This window comes from Anolis sagrei, chromosome 2 (genome assembly GCF_037176765.1).
Source record: "Anolis sagrei isolate rAnoSag1 chromosome 2, rAnoSag1.mat, whole genome shotgun sequence".
Classification (NCBI taxonomy): domain Eukaryota; kingdom Metazoa; phylum Chordata; class Lepidosauria; order Squamata; family Dactyloidae; genus Anolis; species Anolis sagrei.
Genome location: NC_090022.1, coordinates 49,914,056 through 49,931,106, shown reverse-complemented (window position 1 = coordinate 49,931,106; position 17,051 = coordinate 49,914,056). Strand labels below are relative to the sequence as shown.

The 17,051-nt window shown below is 41.2% G+C and overlaps 1 protein-coding gene across 1 annotated transcript in view; it reads right to left on the bottom strand.

The window, feature by feature from the left end:
- Nucleotides 1-17,051, bottom strand: part of LOC132769364 (cullin-associated NEDD8-dissociated protein 1-like) — a 33,699-nt gene that overhangs the window by 2,235 nt on the left and 14,413 nt on the right. The window contains exons 5-13 of the mRNA XM_060766266.2: nucleotides 15,630-15,886; nucleotides 14,288-14,393; nucleotides 13,408-13,556; nucleotides 11,959-12,251; nucleotides 10,033-10,174; nucleotides 6,827-8,332; nucleotides 5,115-5,210; nucleotides 2,301-2,470; nucleotides 534-698 (exon numbers count right to left, since the gene is read on the bottom strand). Coding sequence (XP_060622249.2) covers nucleotides 534-698; nucleotides 2,301-2,470; nucleotides 5,115-5,210; nucleotides 6,827-8,332; nucleotides 10,033-10,174; nucleotides 11,959-12,251; nucleotides 13,408-13,556; nucleotides 14,288-14,393; nucleotides 15,630-15,886 — 2,884 coding nt within the window. The remainder of the gene's footprint in view (nucleotides 1-533; nucleotides 699-2,300; nucleotides 2,471-5,114; nucleotides 5,211-6,826; nucleotides 8,333-10,032; nucleotides 10,175-11,958; nucleotides 12,252-13,407; nucleotides 13,557-14,287; nucleotides 14,394-15,629; nucleotides 15,887-17,051) is intronic.

The window sequence follows — 17,051 nt, the reverse complement described above, 5'->3', positions numbered from 1 at the left end:
TCCTGAGAGAGTGTGGATGAGCTCCTTCTGTCAGCTCCAGCTCCCCATGTGGGGACATGAGAGAAGCAACATCAAACATTCGGGTGTCCCCTGGGCAACGTCCTTTTAGGCGGTCAATTCTCTCACACCAGAAGCAACTTGCAGTTTCTCAAGTCACTCCTGACACAAAAAAATGCTTTCATTTAATGGAAGCAAGCAATCTTCACTCCCAAATGAAACACTACAGCCAATTTCCATTACACATGAAAATTATAGGTTGAAAATTATAGTTATGGCAGGGGTAAAGATATGAATAAATCTTGCCAACTCTATTATAGACTAGCAAAAAATTGGAATAAACCTGACACATAACAACAACAAACAAAAATTATCACCAAGTTTAGGCATTCATTTGGAAAGGAAGAAGACAACATGACCTAAAAGCACAGTGGGGCAGCAGGGAGGGGAACCTTAAATATCCCTACATTGCTTTTAAGGCCTCGGTGAAAAACAAAAGATAAAAATAAATGCTGAGATGAAAAGAAGGCGCTTACCCTGATATCGTAGTGATCTTTCAAGCCATCTTCAACATGGTTCAAGTACTCATAAATGTCTAGGCGGTCAAGGCAGCTTTCCAGAAGCGTATACATGCACTCAAAGGCGGCTTTCCTCACATCAAGGCCATCATCTACTGTGTGTTTGAATGGCCCCATTTCTACCTAGAGGAAGGAAAAATAAGAAGAGTTACAGAAATCATTCAGCAAATCAGAGTAGGGAAAGTCTCCATTTTATGTATTGTATGTATGCTCCATATTTGTATCCTGTCTTTCTCACCCGGGAAGGGACTCAAGGCGGACTTACAACAGGCAGCAATTTGATGCCATACATACATGTGTCAAATAAACAATTGCAATTAAAACCAAACAATTAAAACATGAATTATTAAAAAGTCAATTAAAATCATGCCATACAAAACATAATCCAGGGGCGCTCCATTGATTCGTGGTCAAAAGCTTGGTCCCAAAGCCATATCATAAGTTTTTTTTCGGAAGGTCAGGAGAGAAGAGGCTGATTTGAGTTCATTGGGAAGTGACTTCCACAGACAAGGGGCCACCACTGAGAAGGCCCTTTCTCTCGTCCCCACCAGTTGCACCTGCAGAGAAGGTGAGACCAAGAGCCTCCCCGGATGATCTTAACCTCCAAAATGGTTCATAGAGGGAGATACGTTTGGACAGGTAAGGTGGGCTGGAACCGTTTAGGGATTTATAGACTAAAGCCAGCACTTTGAATTTACAGGCTAAAGCCATCAGCAGTTATGCATATGATTCTCCTTTCCAGCCAGCACAAACTTGCTGAAACTTTTCTATACAATTCAACCACCCAATGCATGAATAAACTATTTAGCCATGACAAAATCAAAATCATAAGTCCTCTCTCAAATCTGTTGGAAACTGATCCCTCAATCTCACTTGTATTGCAACATTCGTTTCTATCAACACTTATCCATAAAAGTTCAATTAGCTCTCTATCTGGCATTGATATTAAGAATATTCAACATGTTTCAATTTTGTAGAAATCCATACAACCCTGTGTCTACACAATTCCATTTGTTCTTGGAAGCTAAGCAGGGTCAAGCATGGTTAGTACATGGATGGGAAACCACTAGGGACCTCAAGATCAGTCTTGGGAAAATTCTACCTGAAGAGTCGCCGTCAACAACAAACTCCAAAAAAGATCAAGCAATTAGAGCTGGAATTTGACATAGGATTTGCATCTTTGCAAGTAGACTTACATGTCTGGAAATAGAGTAAGTCGGCCCTCCACATTTGTGGGTTTGACTTTTGCAGATTTAATTATTCAGGGATTTTTTATTTAAATGCTCTCTCTAGAAATCTCTAAATCCTTCAGTGCAATTCTACAGACAACGTCCACAAGAAAACTATTTTTTTTTCACCCAAGAGAAGTCTTCTCTAGAAATCTTTTGGTCCTCCAGTGAGTTTATATGGCCTGCTTCCAGTGGAAGTAAAGCTAGAGCATGTATGGGCAAACACTGGCCTTCCAGGTGTTTTGGAGTCCAACTCCCACAATTCCTAATAGCCTGCTGGATGTTGGGAATTATGGGAGTTGGAAGTTGAAAATGATCATCAATGTCTTTCGTTCATGCAGCACAAAGTGCAGATGATCCCTACTACAAAGGTAATCCACACAAATCCACTGCACTCTGCAGTAAGTACATACATAATTCTCATAGAAAAAGGCAATTTGTCTGTACTAGTAGAGGATAAAATTAAATGGATTGTATCATCCATATCCATTCATACCTCTCGTATGAGTTCCCTTCTAATCTTTGTTTCATTATATAAATGTGGTAGGACTGTGCTGAGCTGGTCCCGGATTAGAGAAGGTTTGTTGTGAGCAGCAGAATTAAACATCGCCAAAGCAACACGTCGGACATTCAAATCGGGGTCCTGGAGTGTTTTCAAGAAGTCACCTGCATGGTAAATAGCACAAAACTAATTGTCATTCGTTTTCACGATGTGGAAAGAGCACACTATAGTTGCCTTCCACAACAAGACTGCTTTTAAGATGTTATCTTCTAATATCCCTAGTCCAATATCCATCAATCAAGATGGGAGCTTGTCAAAACAAGATGAGAAAGCAATTGGTCATGCTGTCTCTTCATTGATATGAAAGAAAGTGTTCTCTAATGGCCCAGTATGTTCATAAAAAGAACCAACAAATATTATCTCACAGAGCCTCATACGTGGAAATTGTGAAACAGGTACTGACAAAAAGGAAATAAAATCAATGTGTTGTCGAAGGCTTTCATGGCCGGAATCACTGGGTTGCTGTGAGTGTTCCGGGCTATATGGCCGTGTTCCAGAAGCATTCTCTCCTGACGTTTCACCCACATCTATGGCAGGCATTCTCAGAGGTTGAGCGATCTTTTGGAAACTAGGCAAGTGAGATTTATATATCTGCAGAATGTCCAGGGTGGGAGAAAGAACTCTTGTCTGCTTGAGGCAAATGTTAATGTTGCAATTGGCCACATTGATTGCCTTTTAGCTTCAAAGCCTAGCCGATTCCTGCCTGTGGCAATATTTTGTTGAGAGGCATTAGCTGGCCCTGATTGTTTCATGTCAGGAATTCCCCTGTTCCTTTTTAATATTCTTCTTTATTTACTACTCTGATTTTAGAGTTTTTTTAGTACTTGTAGCCAGATTTTGTTCATTTTCATTTTGCTCTTTCTCCCACTCTGTACATCATTCCACAGATATATAAACCTCATTTGCCTAGTTTCCAACAGACCTCACAGCCTCTGATGATGTCTGCCATAGATGTGGGAGAAATATCAGGAGAGAACGCTTCTGGAACAGGGCCATACAGCCTGGAAAACTCTCAGCAACCCAGAAATAAAGCCAGTTTATTCTTACCTGGTGGAAATGGCTCCTCTCTAATTACCTTTGGGAAAAGAAAAACATGCAATACCAGTATTTACTTATCATGTGACCCCGCTGATCATTTTACCTGGTTATTTATTTATTTATTTACTTCATTTGTTGACCGCCGTTCTCAGCCCTAGGGCGACTCATGGCGGTGTACAACATATAAAAACACAGTTTACAATAAAGCAATAACACAACGAAATATCAACATAACAACATAACTATCAATAATACAACAATCATATAATTACACTAACTCATCTGCGCCGTCTCATCGCAGAATCACAAACCAATCTCGTAATCCGTATTCCGTTCCAGTCGTCATTGCCAAATGGTGTAGCACTTAGTTAAACGCCTTCTCGAATAACCATGTCTTTAGGCTCCTGCGGAATGACATAAGGGAGGGCGCCTGTCTGATGTCTACAGGGAGGGCGTTCCACAGCCGGGGGGCCACCACCGAGAAGGCCCTATCTCTTGTCCCCGCCAGACGTGCCTGTGAGGCAGGCGGGATCGAGAGAAGGGCCTCCCCAGACGATCTCAAGGCCCTCGTGGGCTCATAGGCCGAGATGCGGTCCGAAAGGTATTTTGGGCCGGAACCGTTTAGGGCTTTGTAGGCCAACACCAGCACCTTAAATTGGGCCCGGTAGCAGATCGGCAGCCAGTGGAGCTGGAACAGCAAGGGCGTTGTGTGCTCCCTGCGTCCCGCTCCTGTTAGTAACATGGCTGCCACTCGCTGGATTAGCTGAAGCTTCCGGGCCGTCTTCAAGGGCAGCCCCACATAGAGAGCGTTGCAGTAGTCAAGGCGGGATGTGACCAGAGCGTGTACCACCGTGGCCAAGTCAGACTTCCCAAGGTACGGGCGCAGCTGGCGCACGAGCCTAAGCTGTGCAAATGCTTCCCTGGTCACCGCTGAAACCTGGGGATCCAGGCTCAACGACGAATCCAGGGTCACACCCAAGCTGTGAACCTGCACCTTCAAGGGGAGTGCAACCCCGTCCAGCACAGGCTGTAACCCTATACCCTGTTCGGCCTTGCGACTGACCAGGAGTACCTCTGTCTTGTCTGGATTTAATTTCAGTTTGTTCGCCCTCATCCAGACCGTTACAGCGGCCAGGCACCAGTTCAGGACCTCGACAGCCTCCTTAGTAGTAGGTGGGAAGGAGTGACAGAGTTGGACATCATCTGCGTACAGATGACACCGCACCCCGAAAAATGCAAATGAATAGGTGGATGGTATCTCCTGGTTGGAAATCTACTGATCACTGCTAGGATTTCGGTTTTCAGAAACTGGCAGAACATCAACCAAAATTTGCCTTTTTAAATGTCTGGAACCATTTTAATGACTCCACAAGGGCCAGAAACAATCTTGGGTATCAACATATGAGTGTTTTTCCTTTTCAAAGACTTAGGTAACAAAACGTTCTGGTAATCGGAAAGTGAAGGTGGTAGCATCTGATTTTTCATGGCAATAATGAACATATATAGCCTCCCACCTCAACACATTCAGCCTTATACTTCAACAAATGATATACAGGATACTTACACATCCACCAATCTATGTTTTTTGTTTTGAATTAGTGAAATTTATCTTCCTGGACATTTAGGCCCTGCCTACTTTTTGCATTTCAAGATTAACACTGTCTGATGCTCTGATCTCACAGTAAATTTTCCGGAGGAACCAAACATTACCTATGCATCCTTTCAGAAGAGGATCAATGGGTTGTGGTTGATCTGAAATTGTGAATTTGATTGCAGTAACTACTGTGCTTCGAGCATATGGGGAACCTATAAAAACAATAAGAGAAGAAGGAATATTAACTTACAACAAGCTTCAATCAGTTAAGGCTGCTATTCTCACCCTTTGCCCCAACTAGATTTCACAGCATACGAAGAAAGAAATATGCATGAAACTGGCATATTTTGTAATGGTAGCAACTGCACATAGCAGACAACAGCAGCAATCAACAACAGCCACAAAGAAAACAGAAGATATCATAAAGAAACTTCACTATTTAGCACACCCTACCTACAGTGTGTGGTTTTATATCAAAATTAATAGAACCAACCTCACATTGCAATCCATTTCAATCTCATTATTCTAAAAAAGATTATAAATAGCAAACCTTGCTTTCACTCTGTAGGCAAACACGCACTGATTCAGTAATAGATAATAATATTTGAGAACAAAATTTTAAAACAAGGAGAAAAAATGAAGATGAATATAAGGAGAGATGAAGGACCTGCCATAGAATCCACGCAACGACAGGAGTCAAAACAGGCATTGGGGTTAGCCATGTGCCTGGTAACCGTTTCATCTGTTTGTGTTTTCGTACCATTTGTTTCATTCAGAAGACACAAAATGGTACACCCCTCTTCGGTACGAAAGTTACAGAGAAACATGAGAAAAGGAGGAACGGTAACTGTTTGGTCACCTGCTTTTCAGCCCACTGGTGCTTCTTGCGAGCCTGACATGGCCCTTTGGGCACTAATAATAATAATAATAGTAATAATAATAACTTTATTTATACCTCACCTCCATCTCCCCCAAGGGGACTTGGGGCGGCTTACATAAGGCCATGCCCATCAATATAGTAAACACAATATAAACACAAAAAAACAACAGAAAATCAGAAAATAAATTACATAAAATGCAAAACCAATATCAATAAGCAACACAGCAACATGAAATCAAACATTAAAACACAAATGAGCACACTGGGCAGGGCCAAATTCAAGGATAAAATTTTAAAACACTGGGAGACAGGACAAAGTATGTCCAGCCCTCCTATTTTCCCTCATCTTATGGACATAAGGACGTGGCAGCCCATCGCATCCTTAAGCCAAAAGAACAGGGGAGGAAGGCACGCAGCGGATGGGAGCCGTCCGGAGCCCTCTCCCTCGCTGTGTGCCCTCCATGGGACCTCCTCCCAGCATAACAATGGTCCAAGGAAGGAAACAGCAACAGGAGTGGTGGTAAAGCCACTCCTGTTGCTACCTCCCTTCCTTTCTCTTCACTCGGCCAGAGGATAGGCAAGGCTCCCTTCCTTAGACCATCTTCTCAGCCACCCGTGGTGGCCAATAGTCCGAAAATCTTTATTCTTTCAGACCCTGAACAAGAAACTTATTTGGAAAGGTGCCCATTTTTGTGAGAAGTGCTCAAAAACACCTTACAAATGAAACAAACAGAAACGGATAGCGATTCTGTACAAATGCACAAGACTAACTGAGGTATTAAAGGAGCTCAAGCCAATTGCTTGTTTGGACTATAACCCTCAGAAATTTCAAGCCAGCATAGGATGGGTCATCCAGGAGAGCATTGTTCTGGAAGTTGTGATCCAAACATTTTTATGGCCAAGAGTCACCTAAGCCTACAGTTACTCTAGTTGTGGACTTCACATTACCTGAAGACAGTTGTTTTTTCAGCCGGGGCAGCAACTGGGAAGGATTAACAACAGTCAGTTTCCCCAAGCATTCAGCGACAACATTTCGTGTCCCTTCCTCAGTGCACTCGCAGTGCTTGAAGAGCAAGGCCCAGATGTCCTCCACGTAGGGCTTCAGGCTCTCCGCCGGGGAGGAGCTGATGACTTCCTTCAAGGAGTGAAGCAGCAAATACTGCCGCTTGGGCTGGACTCCAATCTCTTTGAGCATGAAGGGGAGATATTCCTTAAGGCTACCCACACTGATGTTCCCCAGAGCGTAGGAAGCTGCCGACTTCACTTCTTCGCTGGGTGAAGCAAATGCATCAAGTATCACAGCTTTGAGATCCTTCTGAGCACTGAGGTTCGTGGTGCGTCCGATTTCGGCCAGAGAAAGGAAGGCCAACATTTTCACAGCAGCACTAGACCTGGGGTTCTTCACATCCTGAACAAACTGGTTTACTACGGCAGGGGTTTCTTTGGGACATACAGAAGAAAGGGCGGCCACACACTTGGCAACAGAATGATAGGCCTGTTTGTGTAAATTCGCAGACGCTCCACTAGGGCTTGAGGAATATATTGGGCTCATCAGCTGCTTCATGAGTTCCCCATAACTCAAGTTGACTGTCTTGGTGACGACCAACGCTTGGAAGAAGTCCACAATGGCATTCAGGGCTCCCCCTTGCATCAAGGGAGAGTAAACAAGCTGGAAAAGCTCTGACAGAACCGTCCCACTGATCTTGGACAAGGAAGAGGGGTAAACCCTAGCTAAGGTGGTAAGGAACGTGATGGCCACCTGGGAAACATGCATGTCGTTCTCACTGATCAAATCAGGAAGCTCCATGAGAACACACTCAATCATGGCTGGCTTCAGGCTATCACTGTAGTTCTTGATCAAGATGTCCAGAGCGGTCAAGGTGCTGAGTTTCAAGGCACGTTGATTCTTACGCAAGAAGGATGCCAAAATGGGGAACCCTTCTGCCAAAATGGGCCGCAAGTCAATTTTGAGAGGAGAGCTAGCAATTAAGGTAAGTGCTTTGACCGTGGTGAGTCTCGTTATTTCATTTTTCAACCTCTCCAGAAAAATCTTCAAGGTCGGCTGGAGGTCACTGCTTAGGTAGTCTCCGAGGTTACAGACAATCTGTCCCATGCAAGAAATTGCCCTTTCCTTCACCTCCTGGTCGATGTCAGCAGCTTTCAGTCTCTTCAGAGTAGCGCAGAACAGGTCTCTCACATAAGGTTTGGCATCAAATGAACAATGGACATCAAGAGGCCGAATCACCTTCACAAGCTGCTGAGTAACTAGCAGGGCTTCAGAGGTTATTTTGTAAAAGGGATCTCCTATGCAAGTCACAACCGGTGGAAGCAGGGCCTTAATGTGGGGGTGGAACACCTCTCGGGAGTGGTTGCAGAGGACAACGTGGAGGAAAGACAGTGTGTCGATCTTCATGTTGGAGGAGCTGGATTTGTCCGTCAAGGAGAAAACAATACCTGTTGGGAGGAAGCACTGATTTATTTATGCAACTAGAATTGACACATTTTTAAAAGAGTAGGAAATGGCTCAATTTACTGATGGCAGCAGTACAGACAGCCCTCCACATTTGTGGATTTGACTTTTATGGATTTGATTACACTATGTAACACAATTTTTGTTCCTGGGTTATAAATGTCATTTTCTAATTGGTTCTATCATAAAAAACATGGAAAAAGTTTACTAAACTACAAAAACTTTTGTTTTTGTGGGACATCCTGCAGCACATTTTGTTATAGTTTTTCCATAGAGGCTCAACCAATTTAGCGTATTTTGTGGCAGCCACAAAAAATGAAGTTTCTGGGATATAACAACTACTTTCAAAGCAAGTACCGCATAATTAGACAGAAAACAACACTTTCAAATCAGTAACAGATTTTTTTTCAAATTTTGTTACATAGAGTTATTTATGGATTTTATTTAAATGTGTTCTCTCAGGTAACAAAATTATTTCCAAAGCCACTTATTGCTATTTATATAATACTAATATATAATAGACAAGAAACACATTAAATGGCATTTTTATTTGCAGTTTTTCACTTTCAAGGAGGTCCTGTGCCTTAACCCCAGTGAATGAACAATAGATGCAGCAATCAAGATAGATACCAACCCAGCGTTATTGACAATGTTTGACCTGGATTATGATTTGAATTTGTGTGATTTTAAAATAATGTTTTAATAATTTAATTTTTAATTACTGTTTTGAACGACACTGGAATGGACTAGGAATACGAAATTGGCCATGACCCCAGGACTTGACGAAGCGGATTTTTAGGATAAGTATATGTTATGTTTGTATTGTCGAGTCTGTATTGTCTGGATCTTTTGTACACTGTTCTTCTTGTTGCTGTTCACCGCCCCGAGTCGCCCTCGGGCTGAGAGGGGCGGTCAATAAATGCAAAAAATAAATAAATAAATAAATAATTAACTACAATTGTTATTATGAATATGTATGATGCCATCAAATGGTTATCTGTTGTAAGCCGCCCTGAGTCCCCCCCCCCTTAGAGGTGAAAAGGATGGGATACAAATATGCAAAATGATAAATAATAATAACAACAACAATAATAATGTGGAAGGCCGGCTGCAATACTGTTCATTTGCTCTTTCTCTATGCAAAGTAAGTAACTAAGTTGATCTGAAGCACAGACGTGGTTGAACTACTTTTCCCCAGAAGGAATCATCTGTAGTATGCATCTATGCTATAGCTTTGCAAACACTCAGGACTATAAATAGTGTGGGCCTCCATTTTTAATTTATTTTAAAAGCATGATTTTATTATCAAATTTGGAACACTGGCTAGGAGAGGAGAACAGAAATAGTTAATAAACCCATGAGATCATTCATAATTTTGTTTAATCACTTCATATTCATCCCTCATGGCAGTGGATAGGCAAATTCTATTCAGTAAAGGACATACGGATTTAGATAAGATTCTGGGTATTGTATCCATCCCCAATCAATAACTTTACCAAATACTAACTTTTGGGATACATTTCAACAAGTAGCAAAATATTCATGACTTGTACTGAAAAATAAAAGATCAGAACTACATAAAAGGAGAAAATGTGAGCAAAAACAAAAGAACCCAGTTTTGTCCAGGTGCTTCAGAAAATGGGAGGGGGAGATGCGTCAAACAAGACTAAATGAAAAGCTTTACCAGGCACTAGTGCAGGTATGTGGTCTGCAAGACAACCAGGGAGAACGTTAGCCAGCTCTGTCAGGAGAGTGAAGCATCCTTGTCTTGACTTGACACTCTTCTCTTTCAGTTGCTTGTGCAAGGCCTTCACGATATGTGGAACCTGTACAGTTAGAAAGACACTCAGTGGTAATAGCAGTAGCCCAACACAAGCCTAAGACCACATTAATCATTTAGTATGAAAATGGAATATGATCCAGCTTGTAAATGGTTTCATTATCCAGAAAGGGTTACAGCTGTGAGACATTTCATCTTAATATTCATTGATGTGGCCATGCGAGAGATTTTTAGAGAACGGGGGTGTCCAGAAGAGCAGCACAAAATTTATTAGCCCAAAACACTGGCAGGAAAAAAACAACACTTAGGGGCAAATACAGGCAATCCACAAGTTACAGACATTAAAATTACAAACAATTCATAGTTAAGAATGGGGGGGGGGGGGGACAACAGGAAGTGAGAGAAATCTACCCCTCGGAACGGAAATTCACTTCTGAAACAGTTATCATGGGGAAAAGGTGTCTCAACTGGAACTTTATCACCAATCCTTGTTTCCACAGCAAGCCAAATTTTTCAAAATACAATTATCACAGGGACGGAAAGTAAGGTGAAATCTTCTGAACAGGGGCACAGACAGCAAAATGAACACCACAGAGGTATTCCCCATGCTATCGAGAGTTTATATGTATGTGTTACAGTCCAGCCACCTGCTTTTACCTTTTCACCCAAATAGAAGAGCTAATTCAGCCACATTCAGCTCAGCCAAATGGTATCCAATCCACTGATTTAAAGTTTATTAAAGAAATGAGTGTTCTATTAAAAAAAGCTATTTAAAAATACATTCCAAGGTAAAAGATACAAAAGTAATTCCAAGGCATACATAATAGGTCAAAATGAAAGTATATCCAAAGTACAGGATTCAAAAGTCATTCCAAAATATATTCTACAATCATAGTATTCTTTGATGCAGCTATAAACAAAGTCCAGCACTGAGAATAAAGCCAGAGTCCCAAAAGTTGAACGAACTGTATCCAAACGATCACAAACAGAAAAACATGACATGAAACCAAGGCAAGAAAAAGTTGACTTTCTCTTGAAAATTCAATGCTGAAATCACATAGAGCAACCAAAGAAGGTAACTTAAGAAACCTATTTTTTTCCCATGGAGACATTATCTGTCTGAATCCTGGAATCCCTTTGTTTATTTTTCAAATGTTGAGAAAACCGTAATTGCCTCTGCTTGGCATTATCTTGTCGTTATTGAAGACGCTGAGTTGCAGGCAACAACCCAATGTCTTCCACTACTCTCACATTCCTCTCACAGTCAGGGAAAGTATCTGTCAGTCTCATGTGAAACATTCTCGCTAAGAGCAGATCTGTCTGTAAGGCAATTCCCATCATCCAGGGAAGAACTACTTTCTTCCTGAGGCACTACACAAGTATCTGGCTCCAACTCAAGCTCCAATTCAGGTGCACAAGGCCCCACCAAAGGGTCCCCCTCCTCCACAGACCAGGCCTCAATAGTATGTGTGTATGTGTGTGGATGGCTAGAGTTACACTTCAAAATGTACCTGTCCAACTTACAAACAAATTCAACTTAAGAACAAACCTACAGAAACTATCTTGTTTGTAACTTGGGGACGGCCTGTACAGAGGTTTTTTATGATTCTGGAGGGAGCCAAAACACTCTACGGTACTATCCAGTTCTGACACAGGATTTTCCCTTCTCCTGGGGCTTTCTTTTAATGAAGAGCAAGCACAAGGGGCTCCAGAAATTGCACTGATGACTGCAGTGACTGTCTAGAGGTTGCATACGCCCTGTATGCCACGTGCTCTATTTCACAAAGCTTCCCCAACCTAAAAGAATTGGCTCCCGGCTCCATCTCTCACCTGGTTCTGGAGCATAGTGAGTGGTATATCGTCTTTGCCGACGTCATCTGAAGTGTGCAGCCAGCTCTGAATAGGCAGTGTCTGCTTCAGCAAAGATATATATGCGCAAAAGATATCTGCTTTAACATTTTCCTCTCTCTCCTTGAACCTGCCTATTAATGCTGGTGAGAGTGTTTTGTAGAAATCTTGCAGCAAGTCGTGTCTTGTGCTGACAATCGCCTCAAGGCACTTGGCTGCAGACCTGCGAACTTTCCAGCTAATATCATCATCGTCACTATATTCATCATCACTGTCTGAGGAAGGAAAAAAATTGTTAGAAAAATAGGGCTTAATCATTCAAAACTTTACAGACCAGTCAGTCAATTAGTCTGCCTATCTATCCATCCATTAATATATTTTCACTAAAATATTTATATAATACCATATTTACAAATATTCATCCATTCAATGTTTCTTTTTCAAAGAAAAAGGGTATGGTTATCAATGTCATGTTTCTATAATTGTATCAAATTCTTGGTTAGAAACATAATGAAAGTGTTATAGATATTCTTCAATACCTCCTTCCTTTCCCCCCCCCCCCAAAAAAAAACACCCCTTTTGAATTGCAATGGGAGAGATAAAGACGTTGGTCTCAAGTCTCACCTAGAGGAATGAAAAGTGCAGCCCTGCCATACACCTCCTCCTAGATCAGTAGTTCCCAACATTTTTTTTTACCATCGACCACTCTCCAACATTAGTAGCAAAAGGGTTATGAATCAGTTTTCCATCAACTTTAGATTCAGTTTGGTTACTTACTTGGGGTGTTGATTCAGAAAATTACATTGGACAGACTACAACAGCTCTAGTTTCTGATACAGAACATATGCCATCTGGTAGTCACTATCTGCTCACCCACAGAAAACCATATTTAATATGGTTATAAGAGGGTTTTGAGACCAGTCGCTCTCATTGCAACAGTGTAGTAACGTTGAGGCCGCAGACCATATTTTAGTTCTTGTAGATCACTGGTGGTCCACGGACTACAGATTGGGAAACACTGTCCTCGATGCTCTCTCCTTGTATGGGAGAGCTGAAAGCGAGGCCACATCTACACTGACAATTTAATATAATTTCAAACAGGTATTGAAGAAAATTGTTTTGTTGTGAAGATTATTACATAGGAAATCCTGGAATCACAGGCCTTGGATGCACATTAAGGGCGTTTTGTGGGAGTTTGTTATCTGGCCACCACAGTTTGAAGCTAACTTCAAACTGCATTAAAGCAAAGCTGATTTTTTTCTTAAACAGTCCACCTTATATTTCACTGATCATGGAAAAGGAAAGTCTTCATACAAGCCTCTGGCCTAGAAGAATTGAGGAAAGTGCATAAGAGTCTTAAAAGGAATGCTTTAGCTGCCAGCAGAGGAGGCCCAACTTCTCCAACTAGCACACAAATCAACTATATCGTACCTTGTTCCTCCTCCTCTCCATTTTCCGTTTCCATCATTTCTTCTTCATCCTCTTCTTCATTATCATAGTTGTAGTTTGGATCATAAGTGATATACTTGAGGCACAACCCCGTTATGCTGGGAAGGTGAGGGCCAATTTCCTTTGGACACCTTTTGGGAAACAGTGAGAAAACCTCAGGAGAACATGGAATAAAATCCCAGTTCCATAAACAGTACTTTCTAGTCAATCAATCATCCCTGAAATCTCAGGGCTTGACAAATTTCAACCAGTTTCTTAAATTTCAGCATGCTACTCTAAACAGCCAAGGAGTTTCAGTAATTATTAATGAACCTGGGGTCTCAAATGTACAAACAATCAGTTCCAAGTCCATTCTATTCATTACACTGTGTAACAAAAATTGAAATAAAAATTATTATTATTATTATTATTATTATTATTATTATTATTATTATTTGAACCACAATAAGATTAGTACACAGCAAACAAGATCACTATGCTGGCTGTATTATAATTATAATTATTATTATTAGAAACATAACAAGATTAGTACATAGCAAACAAGATCACTATGCTAGTTGTTGTATTATTGTTGTTGTTGTTGTTGTTATTTACTTTTATCCTGCTTTTCTCCCATTGATGGGACTCAAAGCAGTGAACAAAATAAAAAAAAGTAACTACATAATACAAAAAACCATCATCCTACCAACCCGACGTAAAAAATAAATTGACACATTGCATAAAACACAAATTACATTAATATAAATAAGCATAAAAGTAATCCCGTATATCATTATCATTAAAATCCCTGCGCCTCAGGGCACAGAGGTTGTCCTAACAGGTTACAAGGTTGGTTTTTCCGTCTCAAAAATAAAATACAAACCTTCTGACAAAGGACTCAAAAGCCTGGAAGCAATATTCCCTCAGCTCATCATCCTCGACATTGCAGTATTGAACTATTAGTGGGATCATCTTCTCCAGATAGTCTCCTATGAGAGAATAACAGAACAAACCAACATGTCCAGTGAGTTTCACTACAATTGCTAAAGAGGAATATGCAAAGATGTAATCAGTTCCACAGAAACAAAAACCACCGTGTAACAGCAGACACTTTAAGATGACAGCTTTCCTTCTCAAGGTTGCCTATTAGTTGAGTCAAAGAACAGTTAACACATTTTCTATATATTCCTGTACTTTAGTAATATACGGAAACATGATGCGGTTATGTGCAGAACTCTTATTGGTCAAGTGGACCTGAAAAAATAACTAAATTTTATCTTTCAAAGATCCCATAATAAGTAACATAACAAAAGTACCCACAGCCAAAAAAAAAAAAAAAAGACGTGCAATGAGTGAATGTTGAAGATTACACACTTCAGAATCGTAAATATCAGGGTCCCAAATCAGTGGAAGCTAGAGAGAGAACATTTCCTTTATATACCCATATTAAATTCACCAACGTAATAAGTTATTTTCAACTCCAACCAGCATCCTTAGGAAATTTCCTCCTGTCCTCTACAGTTGAGCTCATTTGCTTGAGCCATCTGGAGCAATCTATTTTGCGGATACCTTTGAGAGGGAATACTTTCTTCACTGATGTTATTTCCTCTTTGCATCCTATCAGAATAAGGATTAGGTTAGGGTTAGGGTTAGGGTGAGGAGGTTTTGATGATAAACCATGGAGCTGGGCTTCTTCCAGTTCCATTGATTCTATAAAAGGTCCTCTGCTTATCCAGGCAATAAAAACTGTCTTTGGTGACTGCCGATATTGTTACAAACTCAGAACGCAAAAATAAAGGTTGGTAGACGTTTTGGGAGGGGGCTGTGGTGACACAGCAGGTTAAACAGCCAAGCTGTAGAGCTGAGGGAGGTTGGCAGTTCGAAACCACAGAGTGGGGTGAGCTCCCGCTGTTAGCTCCAGCTTCCAGTTCGAAAACATGCAAATGTGAGTAGATCAAAAGGTACCGCTCCGGTGGGAAGGTAACAGCGCTCCATAGACTCATACCAGCCACATAACCTTGGAGATGTCTATGAATAATACCGGCTCTTCGGCTTAGAAATGGAGAGGAGCACCACCCCCCAGAGTTGGACACGACTAGACTTAACGGCAAGGAGAAACCTTTACCTTTATCTTAGACGTTTTGGGTGCAAACACTGCTGGAAATCATCATAAGTTGAAATAATAGATGGAGGGTGTTTGGATAATGAAAATCTGAACAACTTACCTATACGGTGTCCAGCCTGCCTGCTGATGCCAGCAATACACTGAATGTATGTCCTTGTGGTGGACGTGGAGTTGTTTCTTTTCAGCTCGGCCAAGAGGTGCTCCATAAGCTCTGCAAAGATGTTCCCATTGCAAGTCAAAACGAGGTGGCCGAGGGCAATGATGGCCCTTTTGCGCACAGCCAACCTGGGACTTGTCAGCTGAGGAAGGAGGCAATTCAGGATGGAGGAATGGAAGGAGTACAGGGTCCCCCCTAACCTGCAGCCGTGGGCAAGGGACACAAAAAAGGCCCATCAGTGGGAGAGCCCCAAGGACAGACAATGCACTCCTGACATCACACTGAGAAGAAAGCCAGTTTCTCCTCACCTTGGATCAAAGTATACAAATTTTCTTTGAAACTAGTTTATTAAAATGAAGTTATGAAAATATTATATTGGTGCTAATTTCTCCAAGAGCTCAAGAGGTTGGGCAAAGATACAATTTTAGTTCATTCAGATGTGCTGTCTGAAATTGAAACAACACTCAACACCTGATTCTTATCCAGATGATATTTAAATTCTTAATTGTAAGGTCTATATTGACTGTGTCGTGTGTCCATAGGGAGATGCAAAGAAAAAAAAACTGTTGTTATATAAGTTGCATGTGGCGAGGAGTAATATTATTATCAATATTTACTGTCATTGTTATCATTGCTGTTGTTATTGTTACTACCATCACCATACGTTACTTGCTAATATAGTGCTATGATCAAGGACAGCTAATAATTTTTGCAACACAAAGGAAGAACTAGAAGCAGAGTTTTTTATCATCCAAATACAGCTTTTTTTCAGATACTGATGAATTACACTTCCCACCATTGCTCTGTCTAATGGGATCTGGAGCCCAGCATACCTAGATGGTCACAAATGCCCCATCCTGATCTTATTCAGCAAGACATTACTTAGAGCAGTGGTTCTCAACCTGTGGGTACCCAGATGTTTTGGCCTACAACTCCCAGAAATCCCCACCCAGTTTTCCAGCTGATAGGATTTCTAGGAGTTGAAGGCCAAAACATCTGGGGACCCACAGGTTGAGAATCACTGACTTAGAGTGTAAGCCTTAATTACTGTGGGAGACTTATGTCTGAGTAACCATGTTTAGAATTGCACTGTTAAACCAGCTTTCCAAACTGGAGTTCTTTAAATCGTCTTTTCAAGCTGGAGTTTGGTACCCAGCTATCTTTGAGTCACCAAAATGAATTCAATAGCACTGGCTTCCATTAAGATACAATTCTTTAAAGCAAGACTAGAGTTGGACAAGAACGTTGGCTATTCCAACACTAAGATTGCATGAGACTGAAAAGAAGTATCCAAACCCTTTGGTTTTCTGGGGGTGCATCTCAATTGTAGAATTAATGCAGCTTGACACACTTTAATGGCCAAAG